This window comes from Mandrillus leucophaeus, unplaced genomic scaffold (assembly GCF_000951045.1).
Source record: "Mandrillus leucophaeus isolate KB7577 unplaced genomic scaffold, Mleu.le_1.0 Scaffold1183, whole genome shotgun sequence".
NCBI classification, from domain to species: domain Eukaryota; kingdom Metazoa; phylum Chordata; class Mammalia; order Primates; family Cercopithecidae; genus Mandrillus; species Mandrillus leucophaeus.
In genome coordinates this window covers 49,332-68,199 of record NW_012100132.1, presented here as the reverse complement: position 1 = coordinate 68,199, position 18,868 = coordinate 49,332, and the positions used below count along the sequence as shown (strand labels likewise).

Genomic DNA, 18,868 nt, shown 5'->3' with positions numbered 1-18,868 from the left:
GGACCCCAGAGGGTGATGAGCCATGGCACGGGGAGACCATGAAGGGGGGACCCCAGAGGGTGATGAGCCATGGCACGGGGAGACCATGAAGGGGGTACCCCAGAAGGACAGCCTGGGATGCTGGGGAGGAGCATCCTCCTAGCCCTGATGAGGAGGTGGCAGGGCTGGATGAGGCGTGGCTGGCACAGACGGCTGGTGGGCACGTGGACTCCTCCTTCCTGGCGGCTGCCCCCCCGATGCCAGTGCACGGCGGCGGCTCAGTCAGTGTTTGTTCCCGAAGCTGCCCAGTCCCATCCACTCCCCAGGGGCAGAGGAGCTGGCACCAGGGCTGGCCGGGAATGTGCTGCTCTCCAGAGGCACGTCCAGAGGCTCCTCGGGGCCCTGCCAAAGGCTGATTGTCCTCACGCCGTCAGCGCCAAGCCGGCCTCTCCTCGCCTGCAGACGGTGCCAGCCCCCACCCCCTGGCTGGGAGCAGGCAGGCAGGCGGCAGTCTTTCTGCCAAGTCTTAATCGGTCCTCCTGCTCCTTTGCAAACAGAAGTGGAGAGTGGGCCCCAGGGCCAGGGCCTCCCACCCCGCCCACCTCAGAGAACCGAGGCCTCAGGTCCCAGACGTGCCTGGGTGACGTGGGGTCACCCACGTGGGGGGGAGTGTGAAGGAGCCACCGCCTGTGGGATCTTGGCAGGAGGACAGCAGGGTGACTGGGGCCAGCAGATGTCTCTGGTGTTCTGGGGAGCTCAGCGGAGTTTTCCAAGGGGAACATCTGGACAGGGAGCCACTGGAGGGGGTGGTGGCTTCGCAAGATGCATTTGATCGGCCCACAACAAACAGTCTGCACCACAGACCCAGGAAAGCTGGGGCCAGAGGACCCTCGGGGAGATGGGAGAGGAGGGACCACCCCTCACTGTGCATCTGGGGAGACTGAGGCAGCACTGCGTGGGGAGAGAATCAGAGCCTCCTGACTGCCAACCAGTGCCCGGAACCCCTGGGAGATGAGAGAGGAAGGACCACCCCTCACTGTGCATCTGGGGAGACTGAGGCAGCCCTCGGTGGGAAACAATCAGAGCCTCCCGACTGCCAACCAATGCCCTTTTGTCGGCACCTCCACTCAGCCCTGGAGCTGCAGGTCGGGTTTCAAATTGGCTTCCACGGGTCCTGTGTCAGCTGGGACTCACAGCCACCTGGGAAGGGTGGGGTGGAGAAGGGGGGATGCGCAGGCTCCCCGCCTCCTGCCAAGGCCCCTGCCGCATCAGGAGGCTTTCCCCAGGCCCTCTGTCTCTCCCACACTAGTGCACCAAGACCTGCGGGGTGGGCGTGAGGATGCGAGACGTCAAGTGCTACCAGGGGACCGACATTGTCCGTGGTTGCGATCCACTGGTGAAACCTGTTGGCAGACAGGCCTGTGATCTGCAGCCCTGCCCCACGGAGCCCCCAGGTGAGGAGCAGGGAGGCTGAGAGTGGGTCTGGGGCCTCCCGGGGGAGGTGAGGACAGAATCATGGCCTGAAGGGTGAGCAGGCATTGCTCATGTTGATGGCGAACCTGGGAACCAGCTTGAGAGACCAAGGTGTGCCGGGAGTGGACGCTCCCTCCCAGCATGGCTGAGCCCCACTGGGAGGGGAGAGTGGGAAGGGGAATGGAGGAGGCCTGACTGGGGTTCCGTGGCCCCAGGGAGCCATGCTGAGACCTGTACTTTGGGAAAAGTGTCAGCTTCAGATGGCGGGGCCCCTGAATCCAGGATGACTCAGCTGGAATGGCCAGGGGCTGGCACACAGGGGGCAGGGAGGGGAACAGCTGAAGCAGGGCCTGGGCACCTGGAGGAGGGACAGGGGACAGGCTCCAAGGGGGTGCCCGGTGCAGGGCACGTGATGAGTTCTGTTTTGGATACATTGAGTGGTGGACGTGGACGGCCCTTGTGGACCCCTTGGGGATGCTTAGGCCTCCAGGTGTGGCATCTGTAGCTCCTCTAGGCATCACTCCTCTTGGGACACAGATCAAATCACCTGGTGTGATCTGGGACAGCGACATCTTGGGGACGGAGATGGGCCAGGAAAGAGGTGGCAGAGAGCTAGAGATGGAGACCCACCATGGGGTGGGAGGCTCACGGCACCTGCCCCTGGAAAACTGCACGTAGGGGTCCTTGGGGTTTTCACCCCTTGGGCACCTCCTGAAACTGCCCCGCTTCGCCCTGTGTTCCTTCTCCAGATGACAGCTGCCAGGACCAGCCAGGTACCAACTGTGCCCTGGCCATCAAGGTGAACCTCTGCGGGCACTGGTACTACAGCAAGGCGTGCTGCCGCTCCTGCAGGCCCCCCCACTCCTAGGCCCGGCAGCTGCAGCCCCTTCCAGACGAAGACCCAGCGCCCCTCCTGGGGCTGCTGCAGCTTCTGGGGCCTCCACAGACCCCCCTCCTGCAGGGCATGCTGGCCTGAGACGTGGCACTGAGTCTCGGCTGTCAAGAGGGGACTTCCCACGGCCCATGGACTTTTGTGCTCCTGGAGCAGAGACTCCGGCACCCACTGGCCTCCCCCAGACAGGGCCACCCGTGCCGTGGGAACCTGTCTGTGTTCCTGCGTGGATCCTGGGTGTGTGGCTCCCACTCCCCAGCCCCCAGCAGCCCCCAGCCGAGGGGCCTGAGGCCCACAGCCAGCAGTGGAGGTGTCTTGCCCCGGGCTGGCAGCCCACGCCCTCTCTAGGTGGCAGGGCCTTCTCAAGGAAACTTGCAGGCGAGCCCAATGTTGGGGGGCTTCCCTCCTTTGGAGACCACAGGGTGAGAGGGACACAGGCAGCCAAGGAGGCCCAGGCGTGCTCCCTCCTATAGAGCCCCTCCCGTGGAGCTCTCTTCCCGCCGCACTTTCTACCCCGGGCAGAGGCGCTTGCCCACGGGACGTTTGGGGATGGACCGCGGGCCCCGCCCCTGCAGTCATCGTCAGTGCTCATCTACGTTAATAAAGTGGTCCTATTTATGGTGGCATCATGGGGTCTCGGTTGCTTCTGGCTGGAGGAGTGGGTTGCCTGGGGGCTTGGTGGGCCCGGGCCTGGCTCTGTGGGGTCTCTCCAGCTTGCTGAGGCCTGGAGTGCAAGGGTGGGCCGGCGGGGGCCACAGCACCTGCTCCGAGGAGAAAGACAGGTGCAGATAAAAGGCAACGAGAGGCGTGGGAAGCGTACAGGGAGGGCGTTTGGGGACACTGGGACTCAGGCACCGGAGAAGGAGTGGAGTTGACATCTCGAGCCCATCAGCAAGTGGTACAGGACCTGTGGGGGCAGGGGTGAGAGATCTTGGCTAAGGTGTAGGGCACCCACCTCCAAGCACGTGGGCAAGAACAGAGGAGATGAGGCAGGTATTCGGGGCGCGGGGCCGGGCCCACCTCAAGCTCTAGGAAGCAGCACCATCACTGCCATTCCTGGAGCTCATGGAGGACTTCCTGACCTGGACTCATGGCTGGAGGAACACAGGGGCTTCTGGGGAGGGGCTGCTTCGTGGACCCAGCAGCAGGAGTGGCTTTTCCAGACGAGAGGGTGGGAAGGAGCACTTGGGAGAGGAAAGCGACACCGCTGGAGGATGCCGCATGGGAGGAAGGACGGGGCTGTACTGCCTGGAGAGGGCCCCAGGAGGTGTTTCCGTGCACACAGGCGGCCGGGAGGTGAGTGGTTGCCAGGCTGCTTCCTCAGTGTGAGGCCAGGTTGTCCTCAGACTGGGAGCCAGAGCAGGGTCCATCGCAGCTTTAGGGTGGCTTCTGAAGGACTTGGGACTCTGGGGAAACTGAGGCAGCACCCCCCCCCCCCCAGTGGGTTCTTGTCTCTGAGTGTGCCTGCACTGAGGGGCTGCAATCAGGATGGTCCTTTCCATCCCTAAAGTCCAGGAGTTAGAGGCCCCTGGGATGGACTTGTTCAAGGTCCCCAGCTTGGGCCGGGCAGAGCCAAGTCGCTGAGACCTGGGGGTCTGAGGCCTCTCTGTCCACCTCACCCTGTGTCCCCCCTCACCTCGCTGTTCTTCTCTCCTCCTCTCTCCCCCCATCCACATCTTCTTCCTGTCTTACTGTTTCCCTCCCAGCTTCTCCTTTCTGCCAGCACTTACTGTACACTTACTGTATGCCAGGTTCTGTGCCCAGCACCTCCTCAGCTCTGCCTGGGTTTATCTTCCAAAGGTCCCCACGATACAGGCATCGTGATTACCCCATTGTGCGGAGGCTAAAACTGAGGTCCAGAGATGCTCAGTCACTTGTCCCAGGGGACCCAGCCTGTCCCCAACAACCCTCTGTCCAGGGGCTCAGAGTCCATCCTGGTAGTTCTCAATGCTGGAGGATGGATAGCCACCCGGGAAACTCAAAATCAAACGTGGCCCACTGCTGTGCCCCCCAGCCAGAGAGCAGCTCTTGGCCCCGCCGGGTAGAGCCCTGGCCCGACTGGCTGCATCCTGAGGGAGAAGCTGACTCTGCCTCCTAGAAGTTGGAAGAGCGTGGGTGTGGACGGCCTGGACACCCGGGAGGACTGAAGACGCTGCACGGGAACGTGGGAGATGTTTTATTGGCCTTCACTTTCCTCAGGGAGCCAGCGGCTCCCCCAGCAGGTCCCCAGGGTGGAGAAGAGTGAGCTGGGAGGGATGGGTGTTTACTTCGTTTCAAAGAGATCTACATATCTACAGAGAGAATGGAGACCAGAAAGGAAGTGGGAAATTGAATCAGAACAGCCACAGCACGGGCCAGCTCTGGGCCCTCACCCCCACCCCACCCAGCCCACCCCCCACGCTGACGCATCAGAAACACACTTCACAGGATGCACAGGGGAAGCCAGAGGTGTGGGCGGGCCCGGGGGGGCCAGGGCTGCGAGGGACCTCAAGGGTGAATGCCACTGGCCTATCCAAACCAGGCAGGGGAGAAAGTAAGAGGAGGAAAACAACTGAAAACATAACAATTATGTCTTCGCCAGCCTCTGGAAACTGGTGATTTCGTTTTTGAGTAAGGGCAAGAAGTGTCCTGCGCAGGCCACCCCTCAGCTCAGGGAAGGCCACTGCCCTGCAAAGCCTTGTCTTTGAGGACGGTGCCTTCCCTGGGCAGAGAGGGGCTGCCCCGGCCCTGGGGTTCCATGGCAGGGCCCAGAAGGAGAGGGAGAGCCCCAGAGAGGGAAGGGGGCTCCTGGGGCCAGGTTGCTGAGAGGAAATAGTTGCCTCTTTCTGGTTGAGGAAGGGCTGCCTTCCTGACAGCTAGTGTCCTGGGGTTTGGGGCATTTCTCTGGGGTAACCACTGACGTCATTTCCTTAGCAGCAGGAGAGCGGGTGAAAATTCCCACGAGACCTCAGCCTGGGTGGGTGTGCTTGAGGGAGAGTGGGCTCAGATGAGGTCTTCAGATGGCAGCAGTAGGTTCCAGCTGCTTGGGGTCCACCAGGAGCTGGGACGGGCCTCCTAGGTCCTGCTGAGAAGCAGGTAGGGGAGGTGACCTGCAGCTCTGTCTGCCCTGGAGCTCTCAGTTCCTGTTGAGACCCAGAGCCTGAAGACCTCTGTCCTCAGGGTCTCTCTGTGACCAGCCCCTCATCACACAAGATGGGGAGACTGAGGCCCAAGGGTGGGAAGGGTCAGCCAAGTCTCATGGGGAACTCGGCGGTTTTCAAGCCCTGGGCCACGGCTCTGCCCAACCTAACGAGCCTCGGGCTGCCTCCATGCACTGCCGCTTGCTGGCCCTGTTTCTGGCTGAGCACTGGGTCTATACGTTTCCGCGTTGCCTCTCCCACGGCAGGTGGGCTGCGACATGGCCTCTCCCTCTCCCCGTGCCTCCCTCTTCCCCTAAAAAGCGGTCGGGGCTGAGCATCCCAAGGGCCCTGCTGCCCCTGAAAGTCTTCCTTCTAGGGGGCAGCCTGTCCATCTGCAGGGGGCTCAGCACAATGTGTCTCAGCCTGGGCAGATATTTGGCACTTGAACCCTGGAGAGTGTGTGTGTGAGAGGGACAGACGGGTAGGGGAGAGAGAGAAAGAGGGAAAAATAGAGGAAGAGAGAGAGGCCGGAGTTCAGGGTGGAGGGGCAGAATCCTTGGTCTGCAATTGCCAGGAAGGGCCTTGCTGCAGAGCCCTGGGCCTCACTGAGGTCATCCCTTCCTTGAGCAGGTGAGAAGGCTGAGACCCAGGGAGGGGGTGACACATGGAGACCTCCTGGGATGGCCAAGTTGTTGGGTCTGAGACAGAAGCATCAGGAGTATCGGTGGCCTCCGAGCCTGAGAGCCCTGGTGCACGCCCGGCTGGCTGTATGGTCACCTGGTCCTTCCAGCCCCAGGCCCCAGCTGTGCCTCCCCCCAGGACACGTTTGTGTTCAGTGAGCCTTATCCCTGCCGTGAGCCTGGGGGCTCCCCAAGCCTGGGCCTCCCCTGAGGACAGGGATTCGAGGAGGGCTCAGCCAAGCCCCACTTGGGGCCTGGGGCCAGGTGGGTGTGCCACAGGAATCCCCCCATGGTCTCAGGACCTTCCAGGCCAGGGTCCCGGGGGCTGGCCCGGGTCACACGTCGGTGCTGATGCTGCGGCTCCGGGCGAAGGCCTCCCGCATGGCCGAGAGGCGGTTGGGGTTGAGCGCCTGCAGGCCCCCGAAGCCCCCCGCGGGCAGCTCCACGTCCTCCTGGCTCACGCTCTTGTAGAGCACGCGCTCCCCGCCGTTCAGCACGTCCTCTTCCTCCTCCGGCGGCTCCTGTAGGAAGAAGGCGGGGGGCTCGCAGTGGGAGCAGCTGCGGCACAGGGCGCGGGCCTGCGGAGACTTCTGGCTGAAGGAGGTGGAGGCAGTGGGGTAGAGCGCCGGCCCGTTGGTCAGCACCAGGTTGCGGTTGGAGTGCAGTGGGGGCAGGTGCGAGTGAACGGCGAAGTCCGGCTCCTCCTCGTCCTCCTCCGACTCGTCCTTCTTGCAGCAGTAGTACTGCGGGCACAGGGATGGTGACCGTGTGGCCGCCAGCTCCCACCCCAGAACCCACACGCGGGAAAGGCTACCCCTGACTGGGGAGGGGAGACAGGCACAGCGGGAGTCGGGTGGCCCAAGCCCAGGCCTGACACCTCAGCTGTTTAACCAGTGCTGTGGGTCTGGCTCAGGCCAGGCACAGTGCTGAGCACTTCACGACGATCCACTCATCTCTTCCGCCCAGCAACACGCAGGTGTGACTGTTATCTCATTTTGCAGGTGGGGAGACTGAGGCATGGAGGGGTTCGCAGCCCCACATCAGCAGAGCCGGGGGTCACAGGCACTGGCAGCTGTGTTGCCTCGCCCTGCCCCGATGGCTCCCCATTATCTCTCAGGGAGACATGGGGACCCTGGATGGCCCTGGAGTGCAGGCGGGAAGGGAGTGCTTACTGCGGCACCCGCTCTGGGCAGCTGGTGCCCTTGGCTAAGTCCCTTCCTGTCTCTGAGCCTCATTAAAAGCTCTGGGTGAGGGGAGTCAGGCACGTCTTACTGAACCCCGTGGTAGGCTCCTGGCTGCCTTCTGCTGTGTGGCTTCTCTGCCACAGGGCTTTCCCACTTCCCGGGCCGTGACCCTTGTGGCCTTCACGCGGGGCTCCCTCCCGAGGTAGGGGCACCCTCCGGGCCTCCCCGCCCTGTCCCCTTCCCTGCCGCCCGGGAGTACCTGGAGCCGGCAGTAGCACAGAACAGCGATGATGCAGAGCAGAATCACAGTCGCCAAGATGCCCCCGGTGATGACCACGGTCCCGGCTGTCATCCGCCCCCTTCTCCATCAACAGCCTGCAACACACGCCGCCAGCTTTAGAGCATCACGCTTCCTCACCACAAAAGTCACCCGTGCTATTCTAGAGAACTGAGAAGACAAGCCTGAGGGGAAAAAAAGCACTCCAGGATGTGCCCGGGAGAAGCAGGGGCTCTGCCTGGGACGGGCTGCAGGAGCAGCCCCAGGCCCTGCTCTGCCTCAGCTGGCCTCTGTCCCTGCCCCTCTCCCAGACTCAGCTTCCACATCTGTAGAAGGTGGACGCTAATAGCCCAGGGTTTTGTGACACTTTTACAAGCGTGTCTCTCCATGCTCAGCGTAGCATGTTCTCAATGAATGGCGTCCTTCCAGCCTGGCTCTACAAGCTCGCACGTTTTAAAATTTACCCAAATGCAGTCAAGTCGAACATATGGTTTTGTAACCTGCTTCCCTGCATTTTCATCTCACACAGTCACCATTATTCTGTCATATCCTTACATTTTCTTCTGCAACATAATCTCTAACCCGATTCCATTGTTTCATGTAACCGACCCCTTTTCTTTAAAATGCTTAATTGTGGTGAAGCACACATAAAATGTACCATCTTCTCCATTTGTAAATGTGCAGCTCAGTAGCATGAGGTATATTTCACACTGTTGGGCAACTAATCTCCAGAATTTTTCATCTTGCGAAACTGAAAACCAGTTCCTGCCTGACGTTTGGGTTTCTTACATTAAAGAAATATTTCTAGCAATGTTTTAATAAGCGTCTTTGTAGCTAAGTAATGGGAACCATTGGAACCTGCTTCAGTGGCTTTCAGGATACATTCTTAGAAGTGGGATTTCCAGGCCTAGGGACATGCCCTTTGCAAACTCCTTCTTATGGAGAGCGTCCACCAAACATGATGCAGGGAGGCTGGAGTGATGCTGTCAGTGGCTGCTGCATTCAGCTCATCCCTGTCCTGGGGTGTGCTGATAAACCAGCTCTCAAAGCTCCCGGCTGGGAGCATTTGCTGATTTTTGTGGTGTAGATTTTCTTACCATGGCCAGTTGCAGTTCAAGCAAGGTTTGACAAGCAGCTTACAGCATTCCTGAATGCTTCACAATCATCTCTCACAAAACAGTGGGAGCTGGCGCCACTTCCCTTCCTCAATTTCCCAAGCCTCATTTTTTTTTTCTTGCTGGGGGATGGGGTGGAGGAAGAGATTGGAGTATTTTAAAGGAAATCACAGAGCATATCACTTTACCCATAAATACTTCAGTGCAGAATCTGACGGAGGAGGATTTTTAAAAAATTACCCAGCCTACGTTTAGCTTTCTCCTGTCATCTTGGAAATGCCTTTTTTACAGTTGGTTAGTTCAAATCAGGATGTAGTTGCGTTTGGCTCCTTTTGCTCTAGAACGGCTCGAAACCCATTCACGCCCCGCACCCCCACGTTGTTTATTAGAGAAACTGAGTTGTTTATCTGACGGAATTTTCCATGCACTGGAACTGGCCGCAATTCCTTGCATGGCATTGAACATGCTCCTTTATCAGTGTTTCTCCTCTAAACTGGCTTCCTGTTGCATCATTTCCAGGGGCCTGATGTCTGCTCTCCCTCTCATCTTGACATCACAATCAGCTAATGGGCGCAGCTGCTCTTGGCCCGTTCTCCCGTCGCCAGGTTCCCGTGGGTCTCCCGGACCATTGCTGTAGCCTCCTGTGCATGACCTGGATCTGTTACTTCACTGGGAGTTACAAAGTAGTAACTTTCCAAATGGTGTCCTTCCTTCCGCGTTTATGAGCTCCAGTTCTTCTTGAAAAAGCTCGAAAGCACATTCCCTTATCATCTGTGTGGCTACCCTAGCATGTGGCCTGCAGAGGGAAGTCTTAGAGGTTCCGTTCCTCTCTTTATCAGGGATCAGAATGAGCTGGTGCCCTGAGGTTTGTGGCTGTGTGTGTGCCGGGAGGATGGAGAACAGGCCAGTCCAGACCCGCACCTCTCAGTGAACCAAAGGCTGCCCCTGTCCCGTTTGCAGGCCCCGCGTCCCTGTTGGTCCCAGCCTGTTGTCTGCCCCAGCTTGCCTTTCTGTGTGGAAACTCGCCAGTGCAATCTCACTGATTTTTGAAAATATATTTGATGTGTTTCAATCCACTGCAGTCATGATTCTTTTTGATATTCAAATGATCCCACTAGGGAGCAAACTGAGGCCTGGAGAGAAGTGACCTGCCCAGGCCCCAGCACCAGTAAGATGAGGGATCTGGGTCAGGTCAGGGCTGGATCCGCTGCTACCATCCACCTTGGGGCCCCTGTCGCTCTACCCCGACTGCTGAACCCCGTATCTCCTCCATATGAATGTCCTGAATACCACAGCACCTTTGGGGAAGCACACACTGTGCTGATATCAGGTTTGGGGGTGCTGGCCTAGCCATGGCCCTCTTCTTTGTGCTCTGAGCCAAGAGGCTGGTGGCCACATCTGAGCCCTCTGCTGCTGCCCTTTGGGCCAGTTTACTGGGTTCAGGATGGACGTGCACCCCACACTGGGTCAGCTGGCCTCTCTCCTGGGAAATGGAATTAAAACCTGAGACACTGGCCGGTCCCTGCTGGTCGCTTGACCTTGGGTAGAGACATGAGTGCTCAGGCTGTGGCCAGGCTGTAGCCATGGGTGGAGTTTTCAGCCACATGTTGGAGAGGCAGAAGGCGCTGGTCCCCGGAGGGGGCGAGGAAGGCCAGCCACAGCTGCGGGAGAGATTGCCGTTGTGGTCCTGACTCTGGGGCCGATCCCTCCCTGACACCCGCAGAGTGACTCCTGCTGTGTGCCTGTCACCTGGAGTGCATTTTTGCTATTTGCACCCAGGTAATTATGGCCCCACTTCACCAATGAGGGCACTCGCACAGCTTGGGAGGGGTTGAGGGAGGTTGAGGCTCATGCCCGAGTGTTGTCTGTGATCATGCAGGGATTAAAATTCAGCACCACCCTCCACTAGGGGCCATGGCTGGGGGCCCACGGCTGGGGCTTACTGACAGCAGTGGGGGCCACGGCTTTCCCATAGGGAGCATGTCCCTGGGTGGAGGGGCTCCCACTGCTGTCAGGCTGAGACTGCAGGGACGATGGAGACTGCAGGTGGCCGTGGCTGGGCTGAGGCGCTCCCTCAGGGACAGGTACTGCGGAGCCATACAGGACACTCAGGCTGGACCCCCAAGTGCCAGCCTGGCTCTGCCTCCGGTTAGCTGCAAGAATGGGCCTTCAACGTTTCCATTCCTCTGCCTCAGTTCCCTCCTCTATAAAACGGGAGACCCCCAGGGGTTGTGTGGGACAGCAGCTGCACCGTGCTCAGTGCTGTGCTGATGTGCTTAGGATCGCATCCCTCCCCGGGTCTGAGTCCTTCTTTGGGTCCCTGAGGGAGCTGGCCCCGCTCGCTGCAAAGCTCTCTCTCAGGTCTGAGATGCAGCTGGTCCCTGGCTCCACCCGGCTGCAGCTCCTCTGGGTCCAGGTCTCCTCCAGCAGCGAGCGGCCTGGCGGTGTGACGGGAAGGGTGCCGGCTCAGGCCAGGTGCCCAGGGCTGTCAGCAGCCACCCTCCAACACCCGGGCTGGTCCAGCTGGAGCCTCTCAGCCTTGCTCGGCAGATACACGCCCGCCGAGGAGCAGCAACGCCCGAGACGGCGCCAGGTCCCAGGGCCAGGCATGGCCGACAGACACACACTCCGCTGGCAGTTCCACCAGCGCCCGGCCTGACATCAGCCCACAGTTCACTCCGAGCAGCTCCCAGCAACACGGCCTCCCTGGGCCCCCACCCTCCTGCCTCCCCTCTGCTCTTGCTGTGCCGCACCCTCTGGGATGCCTATCCCCCCGGGCCTACCACACCATCAAAGCCCAGCACGCGCCCTCCTCCTCCAGGAAGCCTTCCTGAACTTTAACGCACACCACAGAACTTCAAAACTTCAAACGCCAGAGCTGAGAAGGACCACATCCCACCCCTTCATTTAATGGGGGAAGAATACGGACCGCCTGCTGCCCTCCCTGAGTGCTCACCTTCAGCCTCCTCCCTGGGGACTCCAGGACTCTACTCAGCTGTGGCCCAGGTGACACGCGCCTGAGGGGCCTCCATCCTGCTCTACTCTTGCTGGTGACCTTGGGTCAGAGGCCTCTCCCTGGGTTCAGTTTCCTTATCTGTAAGATGGGTGTGGCAGGGTTTAGACACTGATTCCTCCCAACTCTGGGGGACGTGGAGTTTTAATCGGCCCTGCCAGGAATCCAGATGATTTAGACACCCAACAAAGTCAGGATTATGAAAATGTAAACAAGCATCAAGTGATAAAGCAATAAAGCCAGATGACACCCTCCAAGGGTAGGCAGAGAAGGGAAAGGGCTACAGACACTTTGGCTCCCAAGGATACTTGTGCGCTGAGAAAGCTGAGTGCCTGAGAGAACAGGGGAGGACTTGGGTGCTCAGGGTGGTAATGGATAGGGGAGGAACCGAAGGAGACTTCCTGGAGGAGGAAGTTTCTGAGCCGGGTTTTGAAGGATGGGCTGGGAGACGGAGAGGGTCTATTGGTGCTGGGAACAGCCCAGGCCAAGCCTTGGAGGCAGAGCCATGCGGGTCAGGCCTAGTGACAGCCTGGAGGAGGCCACTCTGCCGCCTGGTTGTGACTCGGGCCACCCCCCTCTTCCAGCTCCCTTGAAGCCTCCGCACTGCCAGCCAAGGCAATTTGGCGAGAATAGCGCTGAATTGTTTATCTGCCCCCTGGGACCATAATTGGTTTTAAAGCTTTATAAATGGCTTTGCTTCCCTGTTCCCACCCCGGGTTTTTACAGGGACAGGTTGTGAGACGGGGCTCCCCTGTGCGTCCCCCACCCCTGTCCACAGAGTCTGTGGCGAGGGAGCCTGGGCGGGCAACAGTCCCCTTCTGAGGGCCCTGTCTAGTCTCTGCAGCCGGCAGGGAGAGCCAGCTGCGTTTACAAGCTTCAGTTGTCTCCTGCGGCACCGGCACCAGCACCGAGGAATGAATGGCGTGGAGCTGGGGGTGGGGCAGGAAACACCTGGCAGCAGAGCCAGACACCAGCCTTCACCTGCCTCCCCCGGGAGCCCTCTCCCCACACCCGCCTTTCCCTGGCAGGAGACCCCCTGCTCACCGCCATCTGGGCCACACATCCTGTGCTGAATTTCAGACTCTGCTAGTTTTCTGTCCCTCTTGCCACGTCTCCCTCACTTGCCGTAAAGCCCACGGGAACAGACCCCCCAGAGCCTATTTATTTTGTGCCCCAGCCCCAGCCCCTGCCACTGCCTTGCATGGTGCAGGGCCCAGGCGACGTTTAATGAAGGCTTCTGTCTGCCTCATTCACCTGAGATGCCCAGCGCTCGTGGTAGGAGCCAGGGAGAAGCCAAGGCCTGCATCCTCGGCACTGGCTGTGCCCTCTGGCTCATCCAGCCCCGCGCCTTCCAAACCAACCGGGCCCCAGGACAGGAGAGCCTGGTCAACACACAGACGCCCCGACGGCAGTGCAGTTGCACGGGCCCTGCAATCTGACAGCTTCACAAGCGGCCCCTCTAACCAGGTGAGGCGGGTGCCCACCATTTCCAGATGGGGAAACCGAGGCCAGGGCAGAGAAGGCCAACCCTGGGGGCCCAGGGCAGAGCTGGACCTGGAACCCAGGCTTGTTGCCTCACGGTCAGACTCCTCCCCATGCTGGCGTCTCGTCGAGGGCTTACGGAGACTCAGAGTGCCTTTTCCTCCACAAACACATCTGTCTGGTTACAAAGACGCTCCCACTACCTGGAAGCCCAAGGGCCCCGGCGTCCTCGATCGAAGGAGAGCAGCCCGCAGAGTTCCTGTCTAGACCTCCTGCACATTTGTTCCTAATTTCATGCTCCGCGGGCTCCCAGATGCCGGCGTTCAGTAATAAACAGACGAGGAAGTGCTCGGCTGCCCTGCGCTGCCGCGGTTGGTCTCTGAGACATTATCCAGAGCCCGGCTGGGAGTGGGCCGGCAGGAGGGAGTCTGGGGGCCTGGAGGGCAGTTCCCCACAGCACCTGGAATGTCTGTCTTCCCAGCTGTATCCCCAGCTCAGCGGCGGGGGGAATGGGGGCAGTGAATCAGACCCCTGCCCACGATAGGTTCTGAGGGTCTCGCGGTCTGTCTAGGAGGCAGAAAATGCCCATAGCAGGGGGACTGGTGCTGCCAGGCTTGGCACGGAGTGGGGAACTGGTGTTCGGAAAACTTACCTGTGCCCAGGGTTTGTCCCTGTGGTTGCCTGGATTCCTTGAGGGGCCCCCAGAAAGAGCACAGGGACCACGGCATGTTGCTGGCCATTTCTGAGGTTTCACAGATTTCCAGAAGCTCCCCCCAGACCGCAGCTGGAGAGCCCCCTGGGGTCAGTACCATGGAGGGGCTCTTAGGGTCTGTGGTTCACTGCCTAGCAGGAGTGTGTTTGGCACAAAAATGCAAATGGTGATGCCTGGGGGTGTCTGTGCTCTTGAAGAATGGAAGCCATTTCCACGTTGGGCCAGCTGGAGCTGGGCAGTTGGGTGGGAGTGAGGCAGGGGTGGGATGTGATGGGGAGCAATGGGTCCCTGCCTTTCTCAGGACTGTCATTCAACCATGTCGGGGGTCGTAAGAACCAGCGTGACCTCAGCCAGGCTTCGCGGGACTCTGTACATTCATCTCATTTCACCCTGGGACCCCCCCAGCGCGGGCGGCTTTCCCAGGTGGTGGTGTGAACTGAGGCAAGAGTGGTTCAGCCACCGTCCAGAGCCCACTCCCCAGGCCATCGGGGAAGCAGGGGGTCTGACACATCTCTGCAAGGAGATGACCTGACCCATATTTTCTAGGGAGTAAACTGAGGCCAGAAGAGTGAGAAGATCCACTGAGCAACGGAAAACCCGACTGGACAGACGCCGGACCTTGCTCTTCAAGGAGTCTTGTGGAAGCTCAAAGCCCATCCCTGTCTGGAGTCCAAGCCACAGAGGCCAGTCTCAAGACCAGTTTCAGCTGACACGCGACCGGGGCGACCCAGGGCTGGAGCCCTGCCTGGCCCACCATGGGCATGGTGTGGAGCTGAGAAGGGGAGTCGAGGGGTGCTGTGGACCAGGAGGAGAGGAGCTGGAGCCAACGCCAAAGCTGTGGATGGCTGGGAGGCCCTGGAGCCATAATCAGGAAGCAAGAAACTGAAAGGAGTAGGTGATTGTCCCCCCTGACCTGGTCCCCAGGAAATCACTGTCTGCCAACCTCAGGAACCATAGGGCGGGACAGGGAGTGTCAGGATCAGGCCTCCTGGCCTCTGTCATGGGGCTGTGCCAAAGCCTCCTGGGGGCTTCCTGGTCCTCAGGGGTCACTGCTTCCTCTGACCCAGTGGGCAGGGCCTAGCCTTCAGGGCAGTTAGAGACTGAGTCAGGTGGAGCTGAGAGAGCCCCCGCCAGGAAGGTGTGGGAGGAGAGGGGGCCCTGGCTGAGGGCTGCCTGGCTGCTCCCTGGGTCTCCTGGAGATGAGTGGCTGGGACTCCTGGGTTGGAGCTTTGGGTGGTCTGAGGGAGGTGGGGCACTCAGACCATCACCCCAAGAGTCAGGCCTGCCTCAAACCTCAGCTTCTGCCCAGTCTAGCTGGCCCTACTTTCTCAGGCTAGAGTCCCTGAGGCTCTTTCCTGGGATCTCCCTGGGAGCCCCTGGAGCAGAGAGAGGGAAAGGAGACAGAAAAAAGGAAACGGTGATGGGGGAATGGGAGACGAGCCTGGGAGGGGAGGGGAAGGTGGGAGCCCAGTGCTCGCCAGGACCTCACTGCTGCCATCTGCCCAGGAGGCCAGGAGCGGCCATGGAGGCAAAGGTGAGAAATCCCCACACCCTGAGCCGTGAGGTCGGGCAATGGGGAAGCTGGTGGCACTCCCTGCTTTGGCACCAGGGAATCGCAGACTCTGCTCAAAAACCACTGGCCAGTCCCAGTCCCTTTCTGCTGAGACCGCGTCAGAGATGGTGGGAGATGGGGACACCACTGGCCCTGTCTGGGGCAGAGCAGCAGGCAGTGCCATGGAGGGCTCAGATAGATCATGCTGGCAGGAGGCCTGGCCTGTAGGGCCCTTCTGTCAGGCAGGCTACCACGCTGCTTAAGGACCTTGAACAGAAAGATTTGGGGAATAACTTGGAAAAATAAAGCTTGAGTTGTGGCCGCTGCTGTCAGGCCTGGAGTTGCCACCTCTGGCTCCAGGTTCTGCTTGCCCAGAGGAGGGAACACCTGGGCTGTCTGGCCCAAGGAGGTGGGATCCCAACTCTGGGGTGGGGGTGGGCTCAGTGACAGAAGAATCTAGCATGTTGAGGGATCTAGCATGTTGATAGATCTAGCATGTTGAGGGATCTAGCATGCTGAAGGATCTAGCATGTTGAAGGATCTAGCATGTTGAAGGATCTAACATGTTGAGAGTCTAGCAGGTTGAGAGATCTAGCATGTTGAGGGATCTAGCATGCTTAATGATCTAGCATGTTGAGAGATCTAGCATGCTGAAGGATCTAGCATGTTGAGGGATCTAGCATGTTGAGGGATCTAGCATGTTGAGGGATCTAGCATGCTGAAGGATCTAGCATGTTGCGAGATCTAGCATGTTGAGGGATCTAGCATGCTGAAGGATCCAGCATGTTGAGGGATCTAGCTTGTTGAGATATCTAGCATGTTGAAGGATCTAGTGTGCTGAAGGATCCAGCCTGTTAAAGTTCGAGTATGTTGAGGGATCTAGCATGCTGAAAGATCTAGCATGTTGAGAGATCTAGTGTGTTGAGGGATCTAGCATAATGAAAGATCTATCATGTTCAGGAATCTGGCATGTTAAGAGATCTAGCATGTTAAGGGGTCTAGCATGCTGAAAGATCTAGCATGTTCAGAGATCTAACATGTTGAGGGATCTAGCATGTTGAGAGATCTACTGTGCTGAGGGATCTAGCATGTTGAAGGATCTAATGTGTTAAGGGTCTAGCATGTTGAGGGATCTATCACACTGAGAGATCTAGCATGTTGAGAGATCTAGCACGCTGAAGGATCTAGCATGTTGAGGGATCTAGCATGTTGAGATATCTAATGTGTTGAGGGATTTAGCATGCTGAAGGATCTATCATGTTAAGGGATCTAGCATGTTGAGAGATCTAGCATGTTAAGGGATCTAGCATGCTGAAGGATCCAGCATGTTGAGAGATCTAACATGTTGAGAGATCTAGCACGCCAAAGGATCTAGCATGTTGAGGGATCTAGCATGTTGAGATATCTAGTGTGTTGAGGGATTTTAGCATGCTGAAGGATCTAGCATGTTAAGCGATCTAGCATGTTAAGGGATCTAGCATATTGAGAGATCTAGCATGTTTAGGGATCTAGCATGTTGAAGGATCTAGCACTAGTATGTTGAAGGATCTAGCATGCTGAGGGATCTAGCATGTTGAACAACCTAGCATGTTGAAGGATCCAGCACTAGCATGCTGAAAGATCTAGCATGTTGAGGGATCTAGCATGTTGAATAATCTAGCATGCTGAGGGATCTGGCATGTTGAGGGTCTAGCATGTTGAGAGATCTAGTGTGTTTAGGGATCTAGCACGTTGAAGCATCTAGCACTAGCATGTTGAAGGATCTAGCATGTTGAGGGATTTAGCAGGTTGATGCTGAGGGATCTAGTGTGTTGAGGGACCTAGCATGTTATAGGATCTAGTGTGTTGAGGGATCTAGCATGTTGAAGGATCTATCATGTTGAGGGATCTAGCATGTTGAATGATCTAGTGTGTTGAGGAATCTAGCAGGTTGAAAGATCTAGTGTGTTGAGGGATCTAGTAGGTTGAAAGATCTAGCATGCTGAGGGATCTAGCATATTGAGGCATCTAGCATGCTGCTGACCCACTCATTGTGCAGTTGGGTGGCTGTGCTCACCAGAGAGGGGGCCTTGCCCAGGGTCACTGGGCACATCTGCTGCAGAGTGAGACACAGGCCAGTCACCCGGAATGGTCGTGGGCACTAAGTTGTTGGTAGAGGGAATGGGAGGAGGGCAAAGGACTGGATTTCTGGATGCTGAGCTCAGCAGTCTCTCCCAAAAACCCCTCCTCTCCTGCTCTGACCACCTCGTGGTCTGAAATATTTATGCACATCCCTGAAGAAGCTTGTGGTTCAGGCCCATCTCTCTGTCAGGCCCTACAACTGTTGACATTGATGATTTCAACACAGCAGAGAAACCTGCTCTTCAGCAAGCAGAATGCTCAGCAATACCCCCGGGACCTGGGAAATCCCGTGAGCTGGGGCTCCTGCCCATGCCATCCTGTGTTGCCCCACTGGGGTTCCCGAACTGTAGGTCTGAACAGGTCGCTACCTCGCTCAAACACCCTGCATGGCTCCCCATACCTCTTAGTAATAATAAGCACAGAATCCTGTGCCAAGCACCACTATCTCTGTGCCAGGAGGGCATGGCACCCTTCACCAACGTCTCCTTTAATTGCTGGGACAGCCAAGGCAAGGATTATTATTATGCTCATTTTGCAAGCAAGGAAACAAGAGAGCCAAGGAGCCTAGTGTGGGGAGAGAAAAGCACAACGTCACATGGTGAAGGGTGAGGGCTCCAGGGGTGAACATGGTGTGCCACATCAAATCTGATGTCTCTCCTTTTCCTTCCATCCTCACCCTCAGCTTGCCTGTAGGGACGGGGTAAACTCGCCCACTTCCCTGCATCAAACCTAAGCCTCATGAAGGCAAGAACCTGGTTTCCCACTGCAGTCCTCTGGCCACCAGGGGGCGGCACAGTGCACGCACACAGTAGGGCAGCATTGGCGCTGATTCCAATGCATGGAGGGCCGCTGGGCACACTTGCACTGCAGGCCCTGAGTGGGCTGGGCTCCTGCCCCCGTGACCCCCACCCTCACCTAGCTGATCCCCAGTGTTTCCCAGGGGGCGGTAACAGCAGCACAGAGCTGTAGGCCAGGCCAGGGCTCCAGGCCGCCAGGAGAAGGTAGATGAGATGCATCAAGAACTTTCTGGGCTGTGGTTTCCTGATCTCCCGGCCGTGGGTCAGGAAATGGGGGGTGGGACAGTGGGACTTGAAAACTCCGGGCAAGTCCCAGCTCAGCTACCCACGGGGCAGGTTTTTTCTCTCCCTTAAAAATAACAACGTGCAGAAGTTGGGTTTGTAAAACCCCCTCTGCTGCTGGACTTAACTTTCCTTCCTTCTGTCCTTCCTTCCTTCCTTCCTTCCTCCCTCCCTCCCTCCCTCCCTCCCT

At 58.4% G+C, this 18,868-nt stretch overlaps 2 protein-coding genes across 4 annotated transcripts in view; one reads left to right on the top strand and one right to left on the bottom strand.

Annotated features, from left to right (window-relative positions):
* ADAMTSL2 (ADAMTS-like 2) overlaps positions 1 to 2,973 on the top strand; it is a 42,026-nt gene extending 39,053 nt beyond the window's left edge. For all 3 annotated transcript variants that reach the window (XM_011965333.1, XM_011965326.1, XM_011965340.1), the window contains exons 18-19: positions 1,289 to 1,433; positions 2,202 to 2,973. In XM_011965333.1, coding sequence (XP_011820723.1) covers positions 1,289 to 1,433; positions 2,202 to 2,320 — 264 coding nt within the window. In that variant the 3' untranslated portion in view covers positions 2,321 to 2,973. The remainder of the gene's footprint in view (positions 1 to 1,288; positions 1,434 to 2,201) is intronic.
* A 2,458-nt stretch (positions 2,974 to 5,431) lies between these two features.
* Positions 5,432 to 18,868, bottom strand: part of FAM163B (family with sequence similarity 163, member B) — a 33,616-nt gene continuing 20,179 nt past the window's right edge. The window contains exons 2-3 of the mRNA XM_011965315.1: positions 7,587 to 7,702; positions 5,432 to 6,886 (exon numbers count right to left, since the gene is read on the bottom strand). Of these exons, the coding sequence (XP_011820705.1) occupies positions 6,479 to 6,886; positions 7,587 to 7,679 (501 nt within the window). The 5' untranslated portion in view covers positions 7,680 to 7,702 and the 3' untranslated portion in view covers positions 5,432 to 6,478. The remainder of the gene's footprint in view (positions 6,887 to 7,586; positions 7,703 to 18,868) is intronic.